This window comes from Capricornis sumatraensis, chromosome 1, assembly GCF_032405125.1.
Source record: "Capricornis sumatraensis isolate serow.1 chromosome 1, serow.2, whole genome shotgun sequence".
Taxonomy (NCBI): domain Eukaryota; kingdom Metazoa; phylum Chordata; class Mammalia; order Artiodactyla; family Bovidae; genus Capricornis; species Capricornis sumatraensis.
Genome location: NC_091069.1, coordinates 35,737,480 through 35,756,649, shown reverse-complemented (window position 1 = coordinate 35,756,649; position 19,170 = coordinate 35,737,480). Strand labels below are relative to the sequence as shown.

The 19,170-nt window shown below is 38.2% G+C and overlaps 1 protein-coding gene, 3 non-coding genes and 1 pseudogene across 4 annotated transcripts in view; 1 reads left to right on the top strand and 4 right to left on the bottom strand.

Moving 5' to 3' along the window:
* Positions 1-19,170, bottom strand: part of WDR43 (WD repeat domain 43) — a 37,486-nt gene that overhangs the window by 11,246 nt on the left and 7,070 nt on the right. The window contains exons 2-10 of the mRNA XM_068965502.1: positions 17,175-17,312; positions 14,026-14,147; positions 8,495-8,615; positions 7,576-7,715; positions 6,264-6,366; positions 5,679-5,743; positions 2,979-3,150; positions 1,364-1,450; positions 330-461 (exon numbers count right to left, since the gene is read on the bottom strand). Coding sequence (XP_068821603.1) covers positions 330-461; positions 1,364-1,450; positions 2,979-3,150; positions 5,679-5,743; positions 6,264-6,366; positions 7,576-7,715; positions 8,495-8,615; positions 14,026-14,147; positions 17,175-17,312 — 1,080 coding nt within the window. The remainder of the gene's footprint in view (positions 1-329; positions 462-1,363; positions 1,451-2,978; positions 3,151-5,678; positions 5,744-6,263; positions 6,367-7,575; positions 7,716-8,494; positions 8,616-14,025; positions 14,148-17,174; positions 17,313-19,170) is intronic.
* Positions 59-134, bottom strand: LOC138093885 (small nucleolar RNA SNORD53/SNORD92). The gene has a single exon (XR_011146168.1). It is a non-coding gene; the product is annotated as a small nucleolar RNA SNORD53/SNORD92 (small nucleolar RNA).
* LOC138093880 (small nucleolar RNA SNORD53/SNORD92) lies at positions 802-879 on the bottom strand. The gene has a single exon (XR_011146167.1). It is a non-coding gene; the product is annotated as a small nucleolar RNA SNORD53/SNORD92 (small nucleolar RNA).
* LOC138093893 (small nucleolar RNA SNORD53/SNORD92) lies at positions 8,004-8,088 on the bottom strand. The gene has a single exon (XR_011146169.1). It is a non-coding gene; the product is annotated as a small nucleolar RNA SNORD53/SNORD92 (small nucleolar RNA).
* On the top strand, positions 9,350-9,801 carry LOC138087566 (large ribosomal subunit protein uL15-like; annotated as a pseudogene).

The window sequence follows — 19,170 nt, the reverse complement described above, 5'->3', positions numbered from 1 at the left end:
TTAAAAGATTATAACGATGATCACTTTTAAATACTAACTAGCACTAAACCAACCAGGAATGCTCAGACAGCCAAGAGAAAAGGCATCATTGGAACTCAGCAACATGCGAAACCCAATGAAAATCATCACAGCAAGTCCTGGTTTAAACTACAATTACCTTACGCAGCTAAAAATGAACAAACGGCCAGAAGAGTACCCTCTTTAGTTAACAGTTTTGTCCTCTCCATTTTCTGAAGTCTTCGGCTTTGGCTCCATCCAATATATTCCGTTAGATTCTCCCAAGTCATCTTAAATTTCAAACTCAAAAATGGTCAGAAGGATTGTATTACCTCCTTTTCCCCCAATTTCCTCTTGCTCTCTACTTCCTTGGTCTGTGGAGGAGCAGGCCTGACAGCTGCGTGATGACCAGGTATCCCGGGCACCAGAACTTTTGCTTCGGAATTCATCACTGGTGTCCTCACCTGTTGCACAGGAACAGGAGGCATGTGACAAAGGAAATTATGTCTTTAGTCCTGTAAGATTTATCCCCAGTGAGAAAACTGACAGATTTTAAAAGGTTTTTCTACTGAAAAGTTTAATACAACTAACTCATAGGATATGAATTAAAGATACATTTTAATTGAATATGGGCATTTAAGTACAATCTGAACATTCATGGTTTTAAACCTTTGAACACTAGGTAAGGGAAAGAATCAAGAAAAACAAAAATCTACCTATTACCTAATGACACAATGACTTAAAAACGTTAACAGTGAAGCTGTCCATTTTACTACTACCTTCAATAATTGATCTTTGCCAGAAATGCTCAGACAGCCAAGAGAAAGGTGTCATCTCTGAAACTCAGCCAGAAGCGAAACCATATGGATGTCATCATAGCATATCTTGGTCATTAGACTGCCAAACACAAGTCTACATGTAGATGCCACACTATATTCAAAATAGAGCATCACAAGAATGCTCTTATATATGGTATTTAATTCCAGCCCCATCACGGATTCAGGTTTTATTTCACCCTGAAACACAACAATCCTCTCAACAAAGTTATGCTGCTTTTTAAGTACAGAAACTGAGGAAAATAATTTATCAACAAATCTGATATTTACTCAGTGATACTGCATGGGGGGATAGAGGAGGAAGAATTAAATCCAAGGTTTTCAACTTCTAGTCACCTATGCACTCATTCACTCAAATTAAGAACACACAGAAATGAATAAAGTTTTACAATCTCGATATCTAAAACCTAATCCCACAAAATTAAGACAAGATCACAAATAAAGATAATATTTAAAGTCTAAACATAATATTACATAACGATTCAGTTCAAATATCTTTTTTCTTAACTTCTAATATACAATGCACTCACCTTTGTTATAGCTGTTTCTACTTTTGGGGCCCAGCAGTTTGAAATATCTCTTATTAAACACATATGAGGTTCTTTGGAATTCAAAGCCTGGGGACAGGATTTTCAAGGGGGACAGAAGGTGGAAGAGGAGGGAAAAAAACTGTTAAACAGAATAACTGGGAGTAAGAATAAAGTGAAAAAGAAATGCCTACTTGTGCATATTTATAAAAATACAAAAAGGTATAGAAGGCTTCCAGAAAAAACTCCTGGTCACTCAGACTGATCATCATTCAGACTGGGGGCATTTGAGGAAAACGGATAATCTCTGAAGACAGCAGACATAATGTTTACTTTCCTTAGTTATGAACTGCTCAAAGTTTTCACACGTGCAGCTTCAAAAGACTGAGATTTTTTTTTAATGATTGAGATTTAAAATGTAACAGGTTTTAAAGAAAATATTATCAGCTCATTGCCCTTGTAAATAATAATCTGCTAAAAAAGACTAAAATTTCCTAATGCTATCCTTCTACAGGCTAGTCAAAGACAAGCACTGGCTCAAAGGTGAATTTCCATGTCCTGATACAGTAATAAACAGGAGGTTTATGCAGCAAAACCCCTATATATCTATAAGGCTTTAAAGTTATAGGTAATTTCCTATATCCACATAATCAGTCAATATCTGAAAGACACCAAGCAAACAGGTAACAGGCTGCATCTGGACAGTGGGATTATTAAAGGAGTCACATATGGTAAGAAGACTTACGTTCACAGCTTAACACTTCTCTCCCCTTTTTATCATATCATATCCATGTATTATGTTTTTTTAAAGTAAGTAAATAGTTTTAAATCGAATCAACAACAGATTGCCTGAGCAAGAAATATTCTCTCACAGCCTCATCTACTGGATATGCTCATAATTACACACCAAAAGTCCTCAAGAAACTTTTGTAATCAAAAAATTTAAATCATTGCCCCACCTATCACATTTCCACTTGGAATATTCAATGTGTGATATTACCACGAAATCTTATTTATCTTTTGGGTAACTGGGCAACATTCACCCATACCTGTGGCTACTGAGTACCTGAAATGTGACCAGCCCAAACTGAGATGTGCTTACAAGTGAATAATACATACCAGACTTCAAAGACATAATAGCAAATAAAGGAAGGAGAGTAAAACATCTCAAATGTTTTATATTGCCTCAGCATTTAAATGCTATTTTGGATATACTGAGTTAAGTAAAATTACATAGGTGACCCTTGAACAATGCAGAGCCTAGGGGCGCAGACCTTCCATGCAATCGAAAATTCATCACTTATAACTTAAAATGTATCCATAGTTCTGCAACTGTGGATTCAACCACCTTGGATGGTGTAGTAGTATAGTACTTACTATTGAAAAAATCCATGTAAAAGTGGACCCACACAGTTCAAATCTGCGTTAAGGATCAACTGTAGAACCAAAGTTCTCACAAGTTAAAATAAACCACCCACTGAACGGTCCCTCAGTTAAAGGGAAATGTATGACATCTTCTTAAGCATTCCAATAAACAGAGCAATGTACCCTTTCACATTCATCATCTACCAGAGATGTATTGAAGTTATACTACTTTACTTCAGGAACATCTACGTACCACTCGCTCAATGGTGGGCTGAAACCAATTGCCATATACAAGCAACAATGACATTTTGTCTGAGCAGAAACCAGCTGCTAAAATAGGGATAGGTTTTGGTGTTGATTTCTTGCCTTTCCCAGGTGATGCTATCTGAATTGTACAGTTCGAAGTCAAAGGCTTTTTGCAGTACCTAGAAATGGAAAAACAATTACATAAGAAAATGTGAAAACAGTACTTCCCTGGTGATGCAGTGGATAAGAATCTGCCTGCCAATACAGGGGACATGGGTCCAATCCCTGATCCAGGAAGATCCCACATGCCAAGGAGCAAATAACAAGCCCATGAGCCACAACTACTAAGCCTGTGCTCTAGAGCCCGGGAGCCGAAACTATTGAAGCCTGGACACTACAGAGCCCATGCTCTGCAACAAGAGAAGCCACCGCAACGAGAAGCCTGCACCCCACAAGAGTAGCCCCCGCGATGAGAAGCCCGCACAGCACAAGAAGAGTGGTCCCCATGTACCACAACTAGAAAAAGCCTGCACAAAGCCATGAGGACCCAGTACAGCCCAAAATCAACTAATTAATTAAATATAAAAAAGAAAATGTGAAATAGCATTTCACACGAATTCTCAGAAGTTGGTGTCAAGTAAAGAAACGGGATCCTCCACTGGCCTCCATGTCACTACCAGGAGTGAGAAGGTCCCCAGAGCACCAGTGTTTCTGTCATCTATCCCCACCCTGCCAACATTCAAGACCTCACCCCCAAAATCTGCCATGAGGTACACCTGCTCCATCCCCACAACAGGCCCCAAAGCTCCCAAGTGTGCTGTCAGCACCATGAGCTTTCGGCCCCGAATGGCTCTGTCCACATCCCACTCCCCTAAGGCCCATCTCCAAATGCTTCCAATCTCTGAACACTCATCATGACCTCTGCAACACACCTCCAGGAGCAAAATAATCAGCAAAATATAAATGAAATTAGATCTTCAACTTCAGAGCTCCACTCACCTTGCTCCAGGCTGCTCACCTCAGCAGCCCTCTCCACACCCTTGTGCCAGGACCCTTCACCATGACTTAAAGTGTGCACCTTGTTCTTCACTAACATTCACTACAAGCAGTCTCCTCTTCCACCATCTCTAAAACCACGGAAATTGTCGTCACCAGCTAACCCTAACCCAATGGCCTCTAGATCACTTAGCACTTCTTAAAGAAGTGGAGTGGCTAACTGTCATTCTGTCCAACAATTCTGCTGAAGAATTCCTTTCTTGGTGACTTTCACACATAGCGTGCAGACGGATGATCCTTCTGACATCCCCCCTCCCTCCCTCTCAGCCCTAAGCCTTTTGCCTCTGACAACCTTATCCGTCCCTGTATCTCAGCCACACACACTCACACCACAGACATCTTATCACCAGTAAGTACATATCCTCCATAAATAACTCCAATTCTAAGCACCCCACTAGCTTTCCAACTCTCTCTTCCTAGTTTCCCAACTCCACAACCATCTCCAGCCAGGATTTTTGGCCTCTGCTTTGGCCTTTACACTTCTAGGGCCTATTCTCTTTGCAATGTCTTAAAATTTAGGTCAAACCCCATCAATCATCAGTTTAAAATCCTTTAATGGTAGGCTACCGCCCAAGAAGAAATGCCCCAGTCCTTACTGTGGCCCTCTTCTGGGCCTTCAGTTATACGTTCCACGCACACATATGACTATGTGAACAAAGGCCTCGAGGGCTACACACCAAAAGGTTTACAGCTACCTCTAAGGAACTCAATGGAGCTCCAGAGACTTGGGTTTTATAATCGTCTATGTCTCCTGAATGTTTTAAAACAAATGTATACTGCTTTCATACTTCCTATTGTAAAAGGAAGGGTAGTGGTGGTGGTGGTTTAGTCACTAAGCCATGTCCGACTTGCAACACCGTGGAGTAAAGTCTGCCAGACTTCTCTGTCCATGGGATTCTCTAGGCAAGACTACTGGAGGAGGTTGCCATTTCCTTCACCAGGGGATCTTCTTGACCTAGGAACGAACCCAGGTCTCCTGCATTGCAGGCAGATTCCTTACTGACTGAGCTATGAGGGAAGCCACCAACTGACAATAAAAAGTTGAAACCATTTTAAAGTTTCACATCATTATGCACATTGACTGAGTCTCAGACCATGTTCACAGCATATGGCAAGAGTTGGCAAACTTTCTATAAAGAGCCAGATAGTAAAGTTTTTGCTTTGGTGGGGGCCATATATGGTCTCTACTGGATGCAGCCTGCAGGCCATAATTTACTGATTCCTGTTCTATGACTACTATACATAACATCAGCAACATCCTCTCTGTCCACCAGAATACAAGCATTCGCTGACCCGCCATTGTGTGACAAGGGCAACACTATCAACGTTAGAAATTAAAGCTTCACCAAAGCTCACAACAAAGTTTTCCTACTAAGCTAATTTCTTTTAAAATTTATGTTAGAACTAACAAAATTTACTAAACACACAGCACAAAAAGCCACCCTCTTTAACCACAAATATGAACAAATAAGCCACAACTCCAAAACTCAAGTTTTCACGGGAATGTATATATTCATACAGACAAAGAATTAAAACTTTCAGAATGACCTAACTGAAAAGGAACAAAGCAAAGAAGGCTGAGGTGGGAGTATAAACAGTAGCAAGTCACGGGAAGAAAATAAATTTCTGACTTGAGAACTTTCTTACTTACCCATTAAGTATGTGTTCAAATAGATGAACTTGACCATCTTTGCAAACAACAGCTAACTTGACAGGCTAAAACAAAAACATAACATTACTCTAATACTTCAGTCTACTCTAATAATTACTTATGAAAATCCGACTACCCTCTCCACCCTTCAAATAATAACCAGAGATAAATCAGAACAGTAAGGATGGACAACTTTCAAATTTAAAAATAATCCCTCCATCAAAAGAACAATTCAAGTAGAAGTTGTCAAGCTTATAAACGGAAGTTTAGACTATGAAGACAGCGTAGTCAATGACCACACAGCCTGGAGGTTAGAGGCACTAAGTTACTGCCAAGTGCACTGGCTGACAACAGGGAGCCGGCGGGCTTGCAAATCTGAATTACTGAAAGCGCCACCACGCCCTGTCCTTTGCCCTCATGAGCACTCAACACAGAACTCAATGGTTACGTCAAACAGTCTAAGATTTTTGTTTTACTTCATTCTCTTTCCTGAACCATCACATCATCAAAATCCTGATTTAAAAAGAGTATTTGTGAAGTCCAAAAACAAATTCTCAAAAAATAAAAATAAAACAAGCCACTTACCTCCTCTTTGTTTTCTGACAAAGTCAAGTCAATAAAGATAGGTTCATCTGTAACTGTAAAAGACATCACTGCATTCTTCTCTTTGTTTTCTGACCGGACCTGCCTAGATAATAAACCAAGGTTTAGAAGGCGAGACACTGGGAGGGGAAAAAAAGGGGCCAAAGAGCATTTTCATCTTTTGAAAGCTAAATAAAGTAATTAAAAAATAAGCAAAATATTTGTGTCACTATCATGTAACATGGTTGCATGGGAAAAGAGAAAGCATTCATGTGTTTGTGGCAGACTTAAACAATGAGCAACCTCTTTTCCACTAACCTATTTGTCTATCTTGATGGCAATGCCAACTTTCTTATCACTACAGCTTTCCAAGTCTTGAAGTGAGTCCTCCAACTTCTCTTTCAAAGTCATTTTGGCTACTCTACGTGCTCTGCAGTTCCACTTGAATTTTAAAATCACATTGCTAGTATTTTGACTGAGTTCACTCAGTATTTATAGATTAATGTGAGGAAAATTAACATCATAGTAATATTGAGAAAACAGAGTTCAGAAATAAACAGATAAATGACCTCATTATTTGTTGATTCCTTATTTGAGAATATGCCTACTTGTTAAAATTTATTTGCAGACCCCAAAACCAGTTATTTGCGGTGATTTCATGGTCTTTAACAGGAATATACAGAGAAGTGAAGAATGTGAGCAGCCCAACACCCATGAGGTTAAACAAGGCAATGCTGCCTTTTTACTGGAGCTTTCATACTGAGGATTCTTTTCACAGCCCGCTTAGTGCCACGCTTTTTGCTCCTGTGCTTTTGGTTGGTGATTTCTGTTTAAAATGGCCCCCAAGAATAATGCTGAGGTGAAGCCTAGTATCCCTAAAGGTTAAGATATTCTTATAGAGAAAGTGTTTGAGTTCGATAAGCTGTTAGTTCATCACCTATGTATGTGTGTATTAAACCACCAGCAAATGGACATTACTGAACTAATCCAGTAGTCATTTCTTTCAACAAAATAAGAGATTTTTCTAAAAAAAAAAAAAAAAAATTTTTAAAGGTTTTTAAATTGCCCAGTCACAAAAATATTCAGCCTAGTGTATCTTTAAACAAGCACAGAGGAAGTTCTATAATATAACACTCTTAAATTTTTCTCATAAAGATCTGATTTTTAGGCAGGCTCAATTTCTCATTACAAGTCAATGTAAATCTAACATTAGATACAATAAAGCCAATCTCATATTCATCATTTATATTAACCATGTAAATGTGACCAATCCTTTCAAGGTAATGTTACCTCCCAAATCCAAAAGACTACATACCAGACATTAAGTAACCGGTCATGGACTGCTCCAGATAAGAAATAAAGACCTGTAATTCCATCAAAGGGTTGGCTCTCATTAGGAGGTCTGATAGTAGTGAACGTGAGTGATGAAACTGGTGTCGCATGTCCTGTGAAGTGCTAGAGAAAGTTAAATCTCATTTAGGAGAAGATGGATATAAAGCAGTTAACAAAAATTAAGAGTTCACATGTACCAGAAATAATACAGATAATACATATCTGAAATCAGAGCTCCAGACTACTAATTATTTGTGCTATATTCCTCTCACTTTAAAAAATTTCATCTGAAAAATGTTGAACATTAAAAATGTCCCTTCCAACTCCCATGCCTCTAGCCCATAATCTTTTTTTCCTCCATCTTTACCCTAAAGACTCACTTCATTCTACCCATTTTAAAGGGGTGCTTGGGTGCTCAGACACAGCCAAGGAATTGTAGGTCTTCATGTTACTCTCAGTGAGTCGAAACCACAATTTTAAGGCATCATCACAGCACCAAAAGTTCAGTAACCCAAGTGCACTAAATCGTAAGTCTACATCTCCACAGTTAAGTATTGTGTTAATTCTAAACTTCCTTAAATACTAAAAGTGTACCAAATACTGGATGCAAGCTAGAAATTAAAAATTACTATCATTATTACACAATTATAATTATCAACAGAGACAATTCAAATTCTACTCATTTCTTCCATTTATATTCATTTTTGCAATGCATGTGAAAAAGACATATCTAATTTATTTCCACAGATCTGAAGGCTAAGTTTTGTCTATTAAAAATCTACTATCTCATATGCTTCAAAGTAACAAATCTTATAAAACAATATTCTCTTGTTCAGATTCCTGCCTTTCTCCATACTTGCTCCAGACCACTGTTATGCTTACAACTTATTTGATTCACTCACTCTGTAGACTTCTTTGGTCTCCAAAACCCATAGTTTGATTGTTCGACCAGCTGAAAGCAACATCTTTCCATCTGGGCTGATACACAAGGAACTGACACTGCTATTATCACCTTTCCATTTGCTGTATTGAAGAGAAATAAAAACATCTCCGTAAATGGGGAGGAACCTTTACTCAGAGCAAAAATAAAATACAAATCAGGCCTTAAAAATGCCTCTTAATATTCTAGGCCAAATGGCAATCCCCCAAAACTTGAGTCAAGTAACCAACCCTGGACAGATCTCCAAGGTCCTGCCTCCCCAACAGGAAAGAGAATCTGGAGAGGTACCAGGAAATGGGTGAGTAAGAGCTGTGAGAGTGTATAATGGGTAGCTGTGTATCCTGTGATCCATCAGGTAGATTTTATTAATACCCAGGAAACTGGGCATGCTGGCTGGACCTCTGCAAAGCCACTATTCCCTCCAAAGTTCCTGCATTCTCTGAAAGAGAATTTACTTAGCAGCACAAATGATCTCAACCTATGGTACAAAAAGGCTATTTCTACCCCAAATGCACACAGATATGCCCCCATCTGATAGAGTAAAATAAATTAGGTATAGATGATCCCTTTCTAATATCACAAATACGATTAGCAGCAAGAGTGTCTGCAGACTGTCACACACGTTAACAAACTTTCATAAGCAACAAGGAGCTTGGCCTGGCTATTCACTTATATAATAAGAAATAACAGCAGCAATTTTCCTACCAAAAAGGGTTAATTCTAAAGTGGAAAATATATTGCTCTGCTAGTCACATTGGAACTGTCAAATAACTCATTCAGAAAAACAAAATTACTCTTTTTTATCTAGGCTGCCAACATGCCACCCAAACTAAGGAAGACCTGAAACTTAGGAGCCACGTGAGCCACGGCCACAGTCACCTCAGCAAACACCGGAAACACACAGAAGGCCAAGGTAATGCTGGTGGCATGTACCACCACAGAATTAACTTCAGAAAACATCACCCAAGATACTTCAGGAAAGCCGGGATGAGGCAGTAAAAGAGGAACCAGGGTTTCTGCCCAACTATCAACCATGATAAATTATGGACCTTGGTCAGTACACAGACACGGGTAAATGCTGCCAAGACCAAGACTGGAGCTGCTCCTATCACTGATGTGGTGTGATTAGGTTACTACAGAGTTCTGGGGAAGGAAAAGCTCCCAAGGCAGTCTGTCTTTGTGAAGGCCAAAGTCAAGGCCAAACTCTTCAGCAGAAGAGCTGAGGAGAAGATTAAGGGTATAGGTGCAGCTTGTGTACTGGCAGCTTGAAGTGACATGCTGGGAAATTCATTAAACGGTAACAAGTGCTTTTCAAAAAAAAAAGGAAAAACAAAATTAGATTCTTAAAATACACAATGAACTTTAGAAATTAAATCAAAACTGATGAAAAATAAAGAAATATTTATGGAATGTTTTTATAATTCTGGGGTTAGAAAAGGCCTTCCAAAGCAATTACAAATAAGGAATCACAAAGAAAAAACAAACAAACAAATTTAATTAAATAGAACTTCTTACCACAAATAAGTCATAAAAATTAAAAGCAAAAGCCTAGGGGGGAAAGATATAAAAAATATATAGGCAACTGGGGCTCTGTAACAACCTGGAGGGGTGGGATGGGGAGGGAGATAGGTTTGAGAGGGAAGGGACATATGTATATGTATGATTCATGTTGATCCTTGGCAGAAACCAACACAATTCTGTAAAGCAATTATCCTTCAATTAAAAAATAAATTTAAAATTTAAAAAGAGAATTAATACTCAGAATATACAAATATCTCTTTATATTCAAGAACTCCTAGGGACTTCCCTGGTAGACCAGTAACTAAGATTTCATGCTCCCAATGTGGGGGCCTGGGTTCAATCCCTGATCAGGGAACTAGATCCCACATACTGCAACTAAGACCGGAGTAGCCAAATAAGCGTTTTTAGAAAGAGAAAGAACTCTTTGATTTAAAAAAAAAAAAAAAAAACCTCAAAATAAAAACAGACAAACAAGGCTTCCTTGGTGATCCAGTGGTTAAGAAAACACCTCCCAATGCAGGGACATGGGTTCAATCTCTGGTCTGGGAAAATACAGGTCTTGAAGCAATAAGTCCAAGAGCCCTAAAGCCTGTGCTCCGCCACAAGAGAAGCCACCACAATGAAAAGTCTGTGCAAGGCAACCTGACAATCAATGTGAAAAACTCATCCTCACCAACAATCAAAGAAATGCTGCAATAACGAGCAAGAACTTTTCCTTTACCCTCGTTGGTACCAAATATTCTTGACAATTTTTCACCAAATCCCACAGCTTCAGCACTCACCTATATTCCTTATTTACTATCTGGTCACTGAATTGAGAGACTTTAAAGAAAAAAAAGACATGATCACCATCCTGACAAGCTTTCTGAATCTGCTTCACCACTGAGCACAGGAAACGCCAGCATAGAGCTAACACCACCAAAGCCCGCCCCCCTCCCCATTAAGAGCTTTGCAACCTAATGTGTTAACTTCCCTCCATCAGCAGTACCTGGGAATTTGTGTGAATTCTGAAGCCCCAACCTGGACCCACTAAATCAGACCTGTAGACACAAGTAGCGTAATGTGCACTTTAAAGATGGAAAAGCAATAGGAAATGTGACTGGTTCCAGAGGAGTGAAGGCCTCCCAACCACTCGACAAATGAGCCCAGCAACTGAGCCACACACCCACACAGGCTTTCCAAGCAGCTTTTTAATGTTTCATTTTCAAAAAACAACAGGCAGTCAAGGATCTCCAGTCACTTGAAAAATGTCTTTAACATGAAAGAAACCAAACAAAAATCAAAACACATCCTCAAGAGGGACGTAAGTAAAAAAAAACTTAAATCCTGCACTACTTCAGAGAATTAGAAAATATTATAGGCATGAAAGAAGCATGACAGAATGAAAAAGAAATATTCAAAGAACATAAAATAGCTCCCAGAAGTTAATAATTTAGTTTGAGGAACTTAAAAATTCAATACAAGACTTAGAAGGTGAAATTGAAGCAATTTCCCAGGTAACTGAAGGAAAAGACAAAAGAGTTAAAATGAGAATACAGTAAGAAACTTAAAGGATTAGTCCAATCTAAATAACAGTATGTAGAATAAGAGAGGAGAAAGCAGGAATTAAATTTTCAGATCTACAGTACAAGAAGAATGAAGAACATGAATTCCCAGGCTAAATAGTTCCTCAAGGGCCAACACAATGCACTGACTAAAGAAAAAAATAAACAAAACACAGAATATTTCAGTGTATAAGAATAATTAACAATGAAAGCCAAAAAAAAAAAAAAAATGAACCAATGCTTCAAAATCCTGGGGGAAATTATTTCCAACTCAAAGTCGGTATCTTCAAATTATTAATCAACTGTGAGGACAGAATAAAGACACTGGAAGACATGCATGGTAAATGTATTGAGATTCTGCTTGTCTTCCAGGAAGCTACCAATTTGTGTGTGTCACCAAAAGGAAGAAATAAACCCACGAAGAGAAGAATGGGATCTAGGAAACAGAGGTTCCATCTGACAAGAAAATTTTCAAGAGAATGAAAGGAAATCTCAGGATAATCACCAAAATAAAGCAGAGAAGTCCCCCAAGAAATAAATGAAACTGGAGGAAAGCCTACAAAGATTAAATAACTGATTCATCAACTGATGTCTGAAAATAAATGAAATTTACACTATTGCAGGAATGAGACTGAACTAATGACAAGTATATACAAAACTAAGCAAATGAAGCAATAATACACCCCAAAAGTTTGTGCCCAAAGATAATACAAACAGTACAGTCCAAGTCTCATCTAAAACAGTATTTAGGTAGGTATAACATGAACAACGAATATTGTTTAATCAAAGTGTGACATTACAACACTGAGAAAATGGGGATGGAAAAAGGTAGGGACTAAGAGCTAAATCCTCATCTTCCTAAAATGGAAAATAAAATCAATTAACTATAGCATAAGAATGCCAAAAATGAAACTGTAAACACAATACTGTATGAGAGAGTGTAGCTGGGTGAAAGCTCAGACTCTGATTCAACTTCTCTCTTAAGCCAAAGCAGGGACGGAGACCACCTTGCAGTGTTACAAAAACAATACTGTGTATAACATGTTGAAGAGTGCCTTGAACATTATCAGTCACTTCTGGAAGGACTGGCTTGGTGAACTCTCATCTAGATGGCATTTAAAAGTATAGCTGAATGGGCCCCACCCTGACCTAGTGGACAAGAACCTCCACAGGTGTCTCTTTACAACCACGAGTGTGGTTAATGGAACACACTGCACCTCTAGGCAGATGACTCACTCTGCACCACCAGCCCCAAACCTGTGAGATTTTAAGCCTCTCTCACCACCCCTTCTGCTGGGTCTAGCTACTCTTCCTCTGAACTAGCTTGTCTGATTCTGAACTAGCTCCTTCCCATATATTTTACACCATCCTAGAAGATTTTCTTCCTAAAACATTATTTGGGTTATTCTGCTCCTATGACGTTGACCTTCAGTGTCTCCTGCTTACCAAACAATCTAAAACTCTAAAAAAGTAGCTTTAGTACAGCAGAAAAACACTGTGCCAGAATTCAAGAGAGCAGGATTAGAACTCCCCTGCCACTTATTAGTTGTAAGACCATGAGTATCATTATCCTCCTTAGGATCTTCATCTGCGTAAGTTCAACTACATTCAACAGTCCACATTAACTAAGCATCTACTACATAGTCACTCACAGGTTTAGGTGCTTGATCTAGAAGACTGTCTGAGATTTTTATCAAAAACTTACGGCCAGACTCTTACACAGATATTTTGGCTCATATCCTCTACCAGCAATTATTCCCCAGCATGGCCCTCCTCTTAAATTCCACTACTCCATTCCAAGTAAATCTTTCACTTTTCTTTCTCCTAGCCTTTGCTCCTGCCATATCCCCACGCCAAATTCCTTTCCCCACCCTCAAAAAGATTCTCCTGCCCTATCCATCTTACCTCTCTTAAGAAGACCAGCTGAAATTCTTCTCTTCCACCAGGCCTTCCCAACACCACCCTACTCATCTGACCAGTAATTTACATGCTGCTGCCACTAAGTCGCTTCAGTCATGTCCAACTCTTAACGATCCCATGGAATGCAGCCTACCAGGCTCCTCTGTCCATGGGATTTTCCAGGCAAGAGTACTGGAGTGGGGTGCCACTGCCTTCTCTGAATTACATGCTACCTTATGGCATCTCTTATGCAGTTATCCCGTACCATTATTTATATATTAAAATCCTCTTTTATGTATTATATATTTTTTATGTATTTAATACATAAACTTTGATGTATTAAAATCCTCTATGTCCAATTTGATTAAACATTCCTTGAGAACAGTCTATAACCTTACCAGTGTCTACATTCCCCATTGTATCCAATATCCAACTTTACTTATATCAAGAATACAGCCATGATTTGTCAAAACACTAATGCATTCCCAAATAGTCATCGAGCTATCCCAAAAGTATCAATGTTACTCACCACTTTACTTTGCATGTCTGTGTGTTCCATTCCACAATATGTTTATCATCTGAACAACTATACAAACAGCCATTGTCTTGATGCCACTGTATGCAATTGACTCTGTTGTCATGTCCACCACTCTGCAGATGTTTTTAAAAATTTAAAAGAAAAAAAAAAAAGCTCATCTGGTATAATGTATAATATGCACCCTAGATTCATTACTGAACACTTAACTAAAATGTTAGGCCTTAACCTAATAAAAAAAAGCCTACCCATTAACCTCATTAAAATGAGTATTCATTTCCAACATTAAAAATGAGATAAATCTGCTATAATTTTATCAAATATTAACTTTCTCTTCCCCTCTGCTGGAAAAACATACATCATAAGTCAAAGTATTAGTCCTAAATGCCTGCTGCTTTTGATAGGAATGTCAGCACTAAGCATGATAAAATACTTCATGTATAGTGGCAACAGTCTGGGACACTTGAGTGAATTAGTAAAGTCAAATCTTAAAGGGTTTAAAGTCAACACTTAAGGTAAAATTCACTTCTAGTTAAAACTATCCTTGAAAATCCCTTTGCAAAAAAAGTATCAAACACTCTCTCAATTTTAAAAATCGTTGTTTCTTCAGGGAAACATTGAATGTTTCCATGTGTCATAGCTCATACCATATGGATGTAAGTTTAAATATACTTAGCATAGCAAAATGCTTGCTTACTCAGAGGCACTGCATAGAAATGGAGACATCAACTGCAGAAAGACAAATTCAAGTCTCCCATCTAACACATTCCAGAACAAGCTCATTCAGCAGAATAAGGTGTTAAATCTTAGGGTAAAACCTACCCTCTGAGCAATTACTGTTTTTTCACTCTTTCCACCTAAATTCACATTAAATATACATACAGTTAACAACTGTATACATAGCTAAGCATAAAGGTAAACTCACTACTACTTTCATACAGATTGCTCCCACCAAAAAAGAAAAATAATTTTAAACGTTAAATTCAATACTTCCCTTCCTTCCTAACAGCTATCTACTCAAAGCCCTACTTTATAACCACACACAAAGAAACTGAACAAAGGATATGAATGGAAAAATTCATAGAAAGAACTCAGTAAGAAATTTTTTAAAACTTTCAGTAAGTAATCCAAGAGATAAAAGCAAAACAAAGCAACATTTTCAGTCTGTTCATCTACCAACTTTTTAGCACTGTAATATCCATCCTGGTACGGCTACAGTGAAAACGGCAAATCACATGTTGCTAGAGGGCTAGCATACCTTTTTGGAAAGCAATCTAGCAACTGTCCACTCATTCATTCATTTACTCATTCAACAAACATTGATTGACTCAATACCAATTATTTCTAATAAACTCATTCTTTGTCAAAGATTTATATATAATCCTGCAAGGTATCAAAATGACCTAAAAAGGAGTTCAAACCTCCATCAGTATCATGTCTGTACCTGACTGAAACAGTATCACCATGCACCCAATGGTAGGTCCCTGCTGATCACAAAAGACTGACCAAATCAAAAGATGGGATCTGGGGTATAGTGGGGTAAAAGCAAACATGAGGCCCACACTCACCTTGCAGAGGAAAGAGGAATGAAGGGAGTGTCCCTTTACATATACTTCTGAAAGATTTTTTTTCAGTTGTATATTATTTTTACAGTATTTAATATAAAAACAAGTGATATTTTTAAATGTAGATTTAAAAATCAAATAAAAAATTTCACCTATTAAATAAGCTTGGGTTTTTGGTTAATCTCATTGTTGTTTTAACAGAATAATCAATGATGACAAAAACATTGCTGAAACACAGGCGCCCTGCCACCGCTGAGACAAGGACAAATTAGGAAAACTTTCAGAAAAAATTTATACTATGTATAAAAACACCTAGCACACACCTTGGACTCATTTGTTATAGGTAACTGTGGGAAACTATGTAAGAAAAAAAAGTTTTATAACAAAAAAATCAGAAACGACCTCAATGGTCAGTAACAGTAATACCAACAAGGGACTATCCAATTTATAGGACTTTAGGCAACTAGGTCTGAACAAATATAAAAATTACTCAAGCTGTAATATAATGGGAAGTATCAGGATACAAAATTAACTGACTACAACTATCAACAGAGGATCTCTCATTGATCAATTTAGGTACAGGTGGGGGGTTCAGGATGGGGACGCATGAATACCCATGGCTGATTCACGTCAACGTATTGAAAAACCACTACTATACTGTAAATAATTAGCCTCCAATTAAAATAAATTAATTTTAATTTAGATATAATTCTTTTCCCTAACTTCAGGTATTCAAAATTACCTATGGATGGATGTTACTTAAAAGAGATAAGTCTTTCATTTATAAATACAGAAAGCACTCCTATATACAGATAGGAATTAAGTGGACATCAAAAACATACTCTAATAGATAACTGTCTGAAACAAATCGTGCCAATTAATGTCTCTGCTCTGGATGCTGGGCTGGGGCTCTGCAAACCCCATTTCTGCTTTGCCAGTGGGATCATTAGTGGGCTCCAGACCAAGGGACCTGTTCCCTTCCTGTCTCCCAGTTTGCATCACCCTAACATTTCTTCAACCCAGCAGGAGCAATCCTTTCAGCAGCAGCTGAACCTAAGATTCAGCTTTTTCTACACTTGGAGAACCAGTCTCATCAGCTCCTTTTAAAGATACCAGCAGCCAGCTTGTGCCCACTCCCCTCTCCCAGAAGTCTGGACCTCAAGTCCATAGGGCCAATCTCCCTTGACAGACATCATCAGCACAGAGAGCAACATCTGCTTCTCAGAGGTCTGAGTTTCAGCAAAAATCTCACAGCTTCCCTTGTTCCAGAGCCCTGGAGGTGGTGTGCTCCTCCTTTCAGCTACTGTCTGTGATACTCAGAATTCTCCCTATCCTTTCTTATTTTAAGCCCATGCAACAGTTCTTCACACTCTTCATATTCTGACCTATAATAATGACGAGGTTACCTATCACAGCAATTATCAAATATTACTGTTCAAAATTTTAAATATGGAAGGGGGAGAAAAATGCCCCTATACTACAGATCCTATAGCATATCCTGAACTGCTTTGTTTTTCATAATCAGTTTCCTAGCATCTCTCTTTTATATAAAACATACACATACAGATATGTACTTACTATCAATTTACTGTGTAATTCTCCTTTTACTGTGCTGTATAATAAAATACTACCAACTGCTGTACCAAGAGCCAACAAGTCGGCCTGGTTACTTGTTCCTATAGCTTCTGATTTCCTTTTTTTCCTCTGTGGACCTTCCTGGGGGGGAAAAAAAAAGACAATTTTTTATTTTATTATTTCAAACACTGAACCATCATTAATGCATAAATGCAAATGCCCTCAAGCCCACAAATGAAATGTGCCTGCTTCTAAGAAATGTTTTTTTAAAGTGGAGATGGGATTTGCTCTCAGATGATTTCTTTCTCACTACTTAGAATATAATCACTCCACAGGAAGAACTTCTAATACCTGTCCCTGTCTCCTACCTCTCTGAAAGGAAGGCAAACAGGAGAACTTAGAAGGCTCTCGGTAGGGTTCTAAGGGTTCCAAGCAGCCTGTTTTCCACTTCTCAGAAACCAACCATTCCCAACAAGTCCAAGTGAAGTGTCCACTCCAAAGCAAAGACATTACAGATCCAAATACAAGCAGCCAATACTTTCCCCTTTACCCACAAAATCTTTCCTTGCCTTGTGGCTTCATTTTCAGGAAATGGGATTCAAATGTTTTTATATTTATAAACATACAATTACTTCAATTTGAGTCAAAAAATTGTTGAACTCTCAGAGGAGCGCAAAGCACACACCAGAGAAGTTGCTCCAGTGACTGATTAAGAGTCAATCTGAAAGTTCCATGCTGTGTTCGTGATTAGTGTCAAATGGTCCAAGCCTTCTTTCTTAGACTTACTTCAAAAAATGAAACTAATAGCTTCTATCTGTCCATCAAGAAGACAACCAGTGAGTACAACTTCAGAGTACTATTTTAGAGTTTATAATGCTGAATAATCATTATAATTTTGCAACTTTTCTTCCATATATTTATAACTTTTTAAATTAAAGCTCATTAGCCTATGTTTTAACATAAAGAAATTCTGAGAAATCCATTGTTTTCATGTAAAAGAGACCAATACCATAAAAAAGAGAAATTTTTTTCCTCAACACTGCAAGATCTTTGCTCTACAGCACATAAAAAATAGTTCACAATACATAAAATCTGCCCAACCCAAAAAACCACCAATGAAAACTGATGTTACCCGTGCACAGACTATCAAGGAGCAGATTTATAAGGCATTTTCTTCTTTTTTTCCTCTTAATTATCCTGTAGAGATGTTACATTTGAAGAATTTGATGCATTGGACATACTAAGTCAACAAAAAATTATAAGATTTAACAACAAAAAAGATATCTTTAAATATGGAAAAAATAATGCATATTTTACAAGTCTTGAGAAATGTATTTACATTAATAAACCCAAAAGAGAAGTTACAATTAAAGTCAAAGTCTAAGTCTGATGGTTTCATCAGTAACATTTCATTTGATTGAACATTGAACTTAATCACAAAGTGTCCCAGGTTCCACCTTCAGTTACATGAATTTCTAAAGCCACCTCTGAATGATCCCAGAGGGCAAATGTGGCTTCTGCATAAGGTTATGAACACAGACACCAAATTCAGGCAAGGGAAGCAGGGGAAAGTGTACCAACCTAATACTACCTCATCAGAAAACTCTTCTCTGAAAGATTCTAGAAAGTATCTCTTCTATTCTTGGTTTTCCCCAAACCAAACTAAAATTACCTACACTGAGGTTTCTAACATGTGGCACATGGGCTGATCCAAATATGTGTATGTTTTTCTGTAGATACGCATCTGCATTAAAAAGCACAGAGGGCTTCCCTGGTGGCTCAGTGGTAGAGAATCTGCCTACCAATGCAGGAGACATGGGTTCAATCCCTGGCCCAGGAAGATCTCACATGCCATAGCACAACTAAAGCCTGTGTGCCACAAGTACTGAGCCTGTGCTCCGGAGCCCTCAAGCCCCAACTACTGAAGCCCACATGCCCTACAGCCTGTGCTCCACAACAAGAGAAGTCACCCCAATGAGAAGCCCACGCACCACAACCA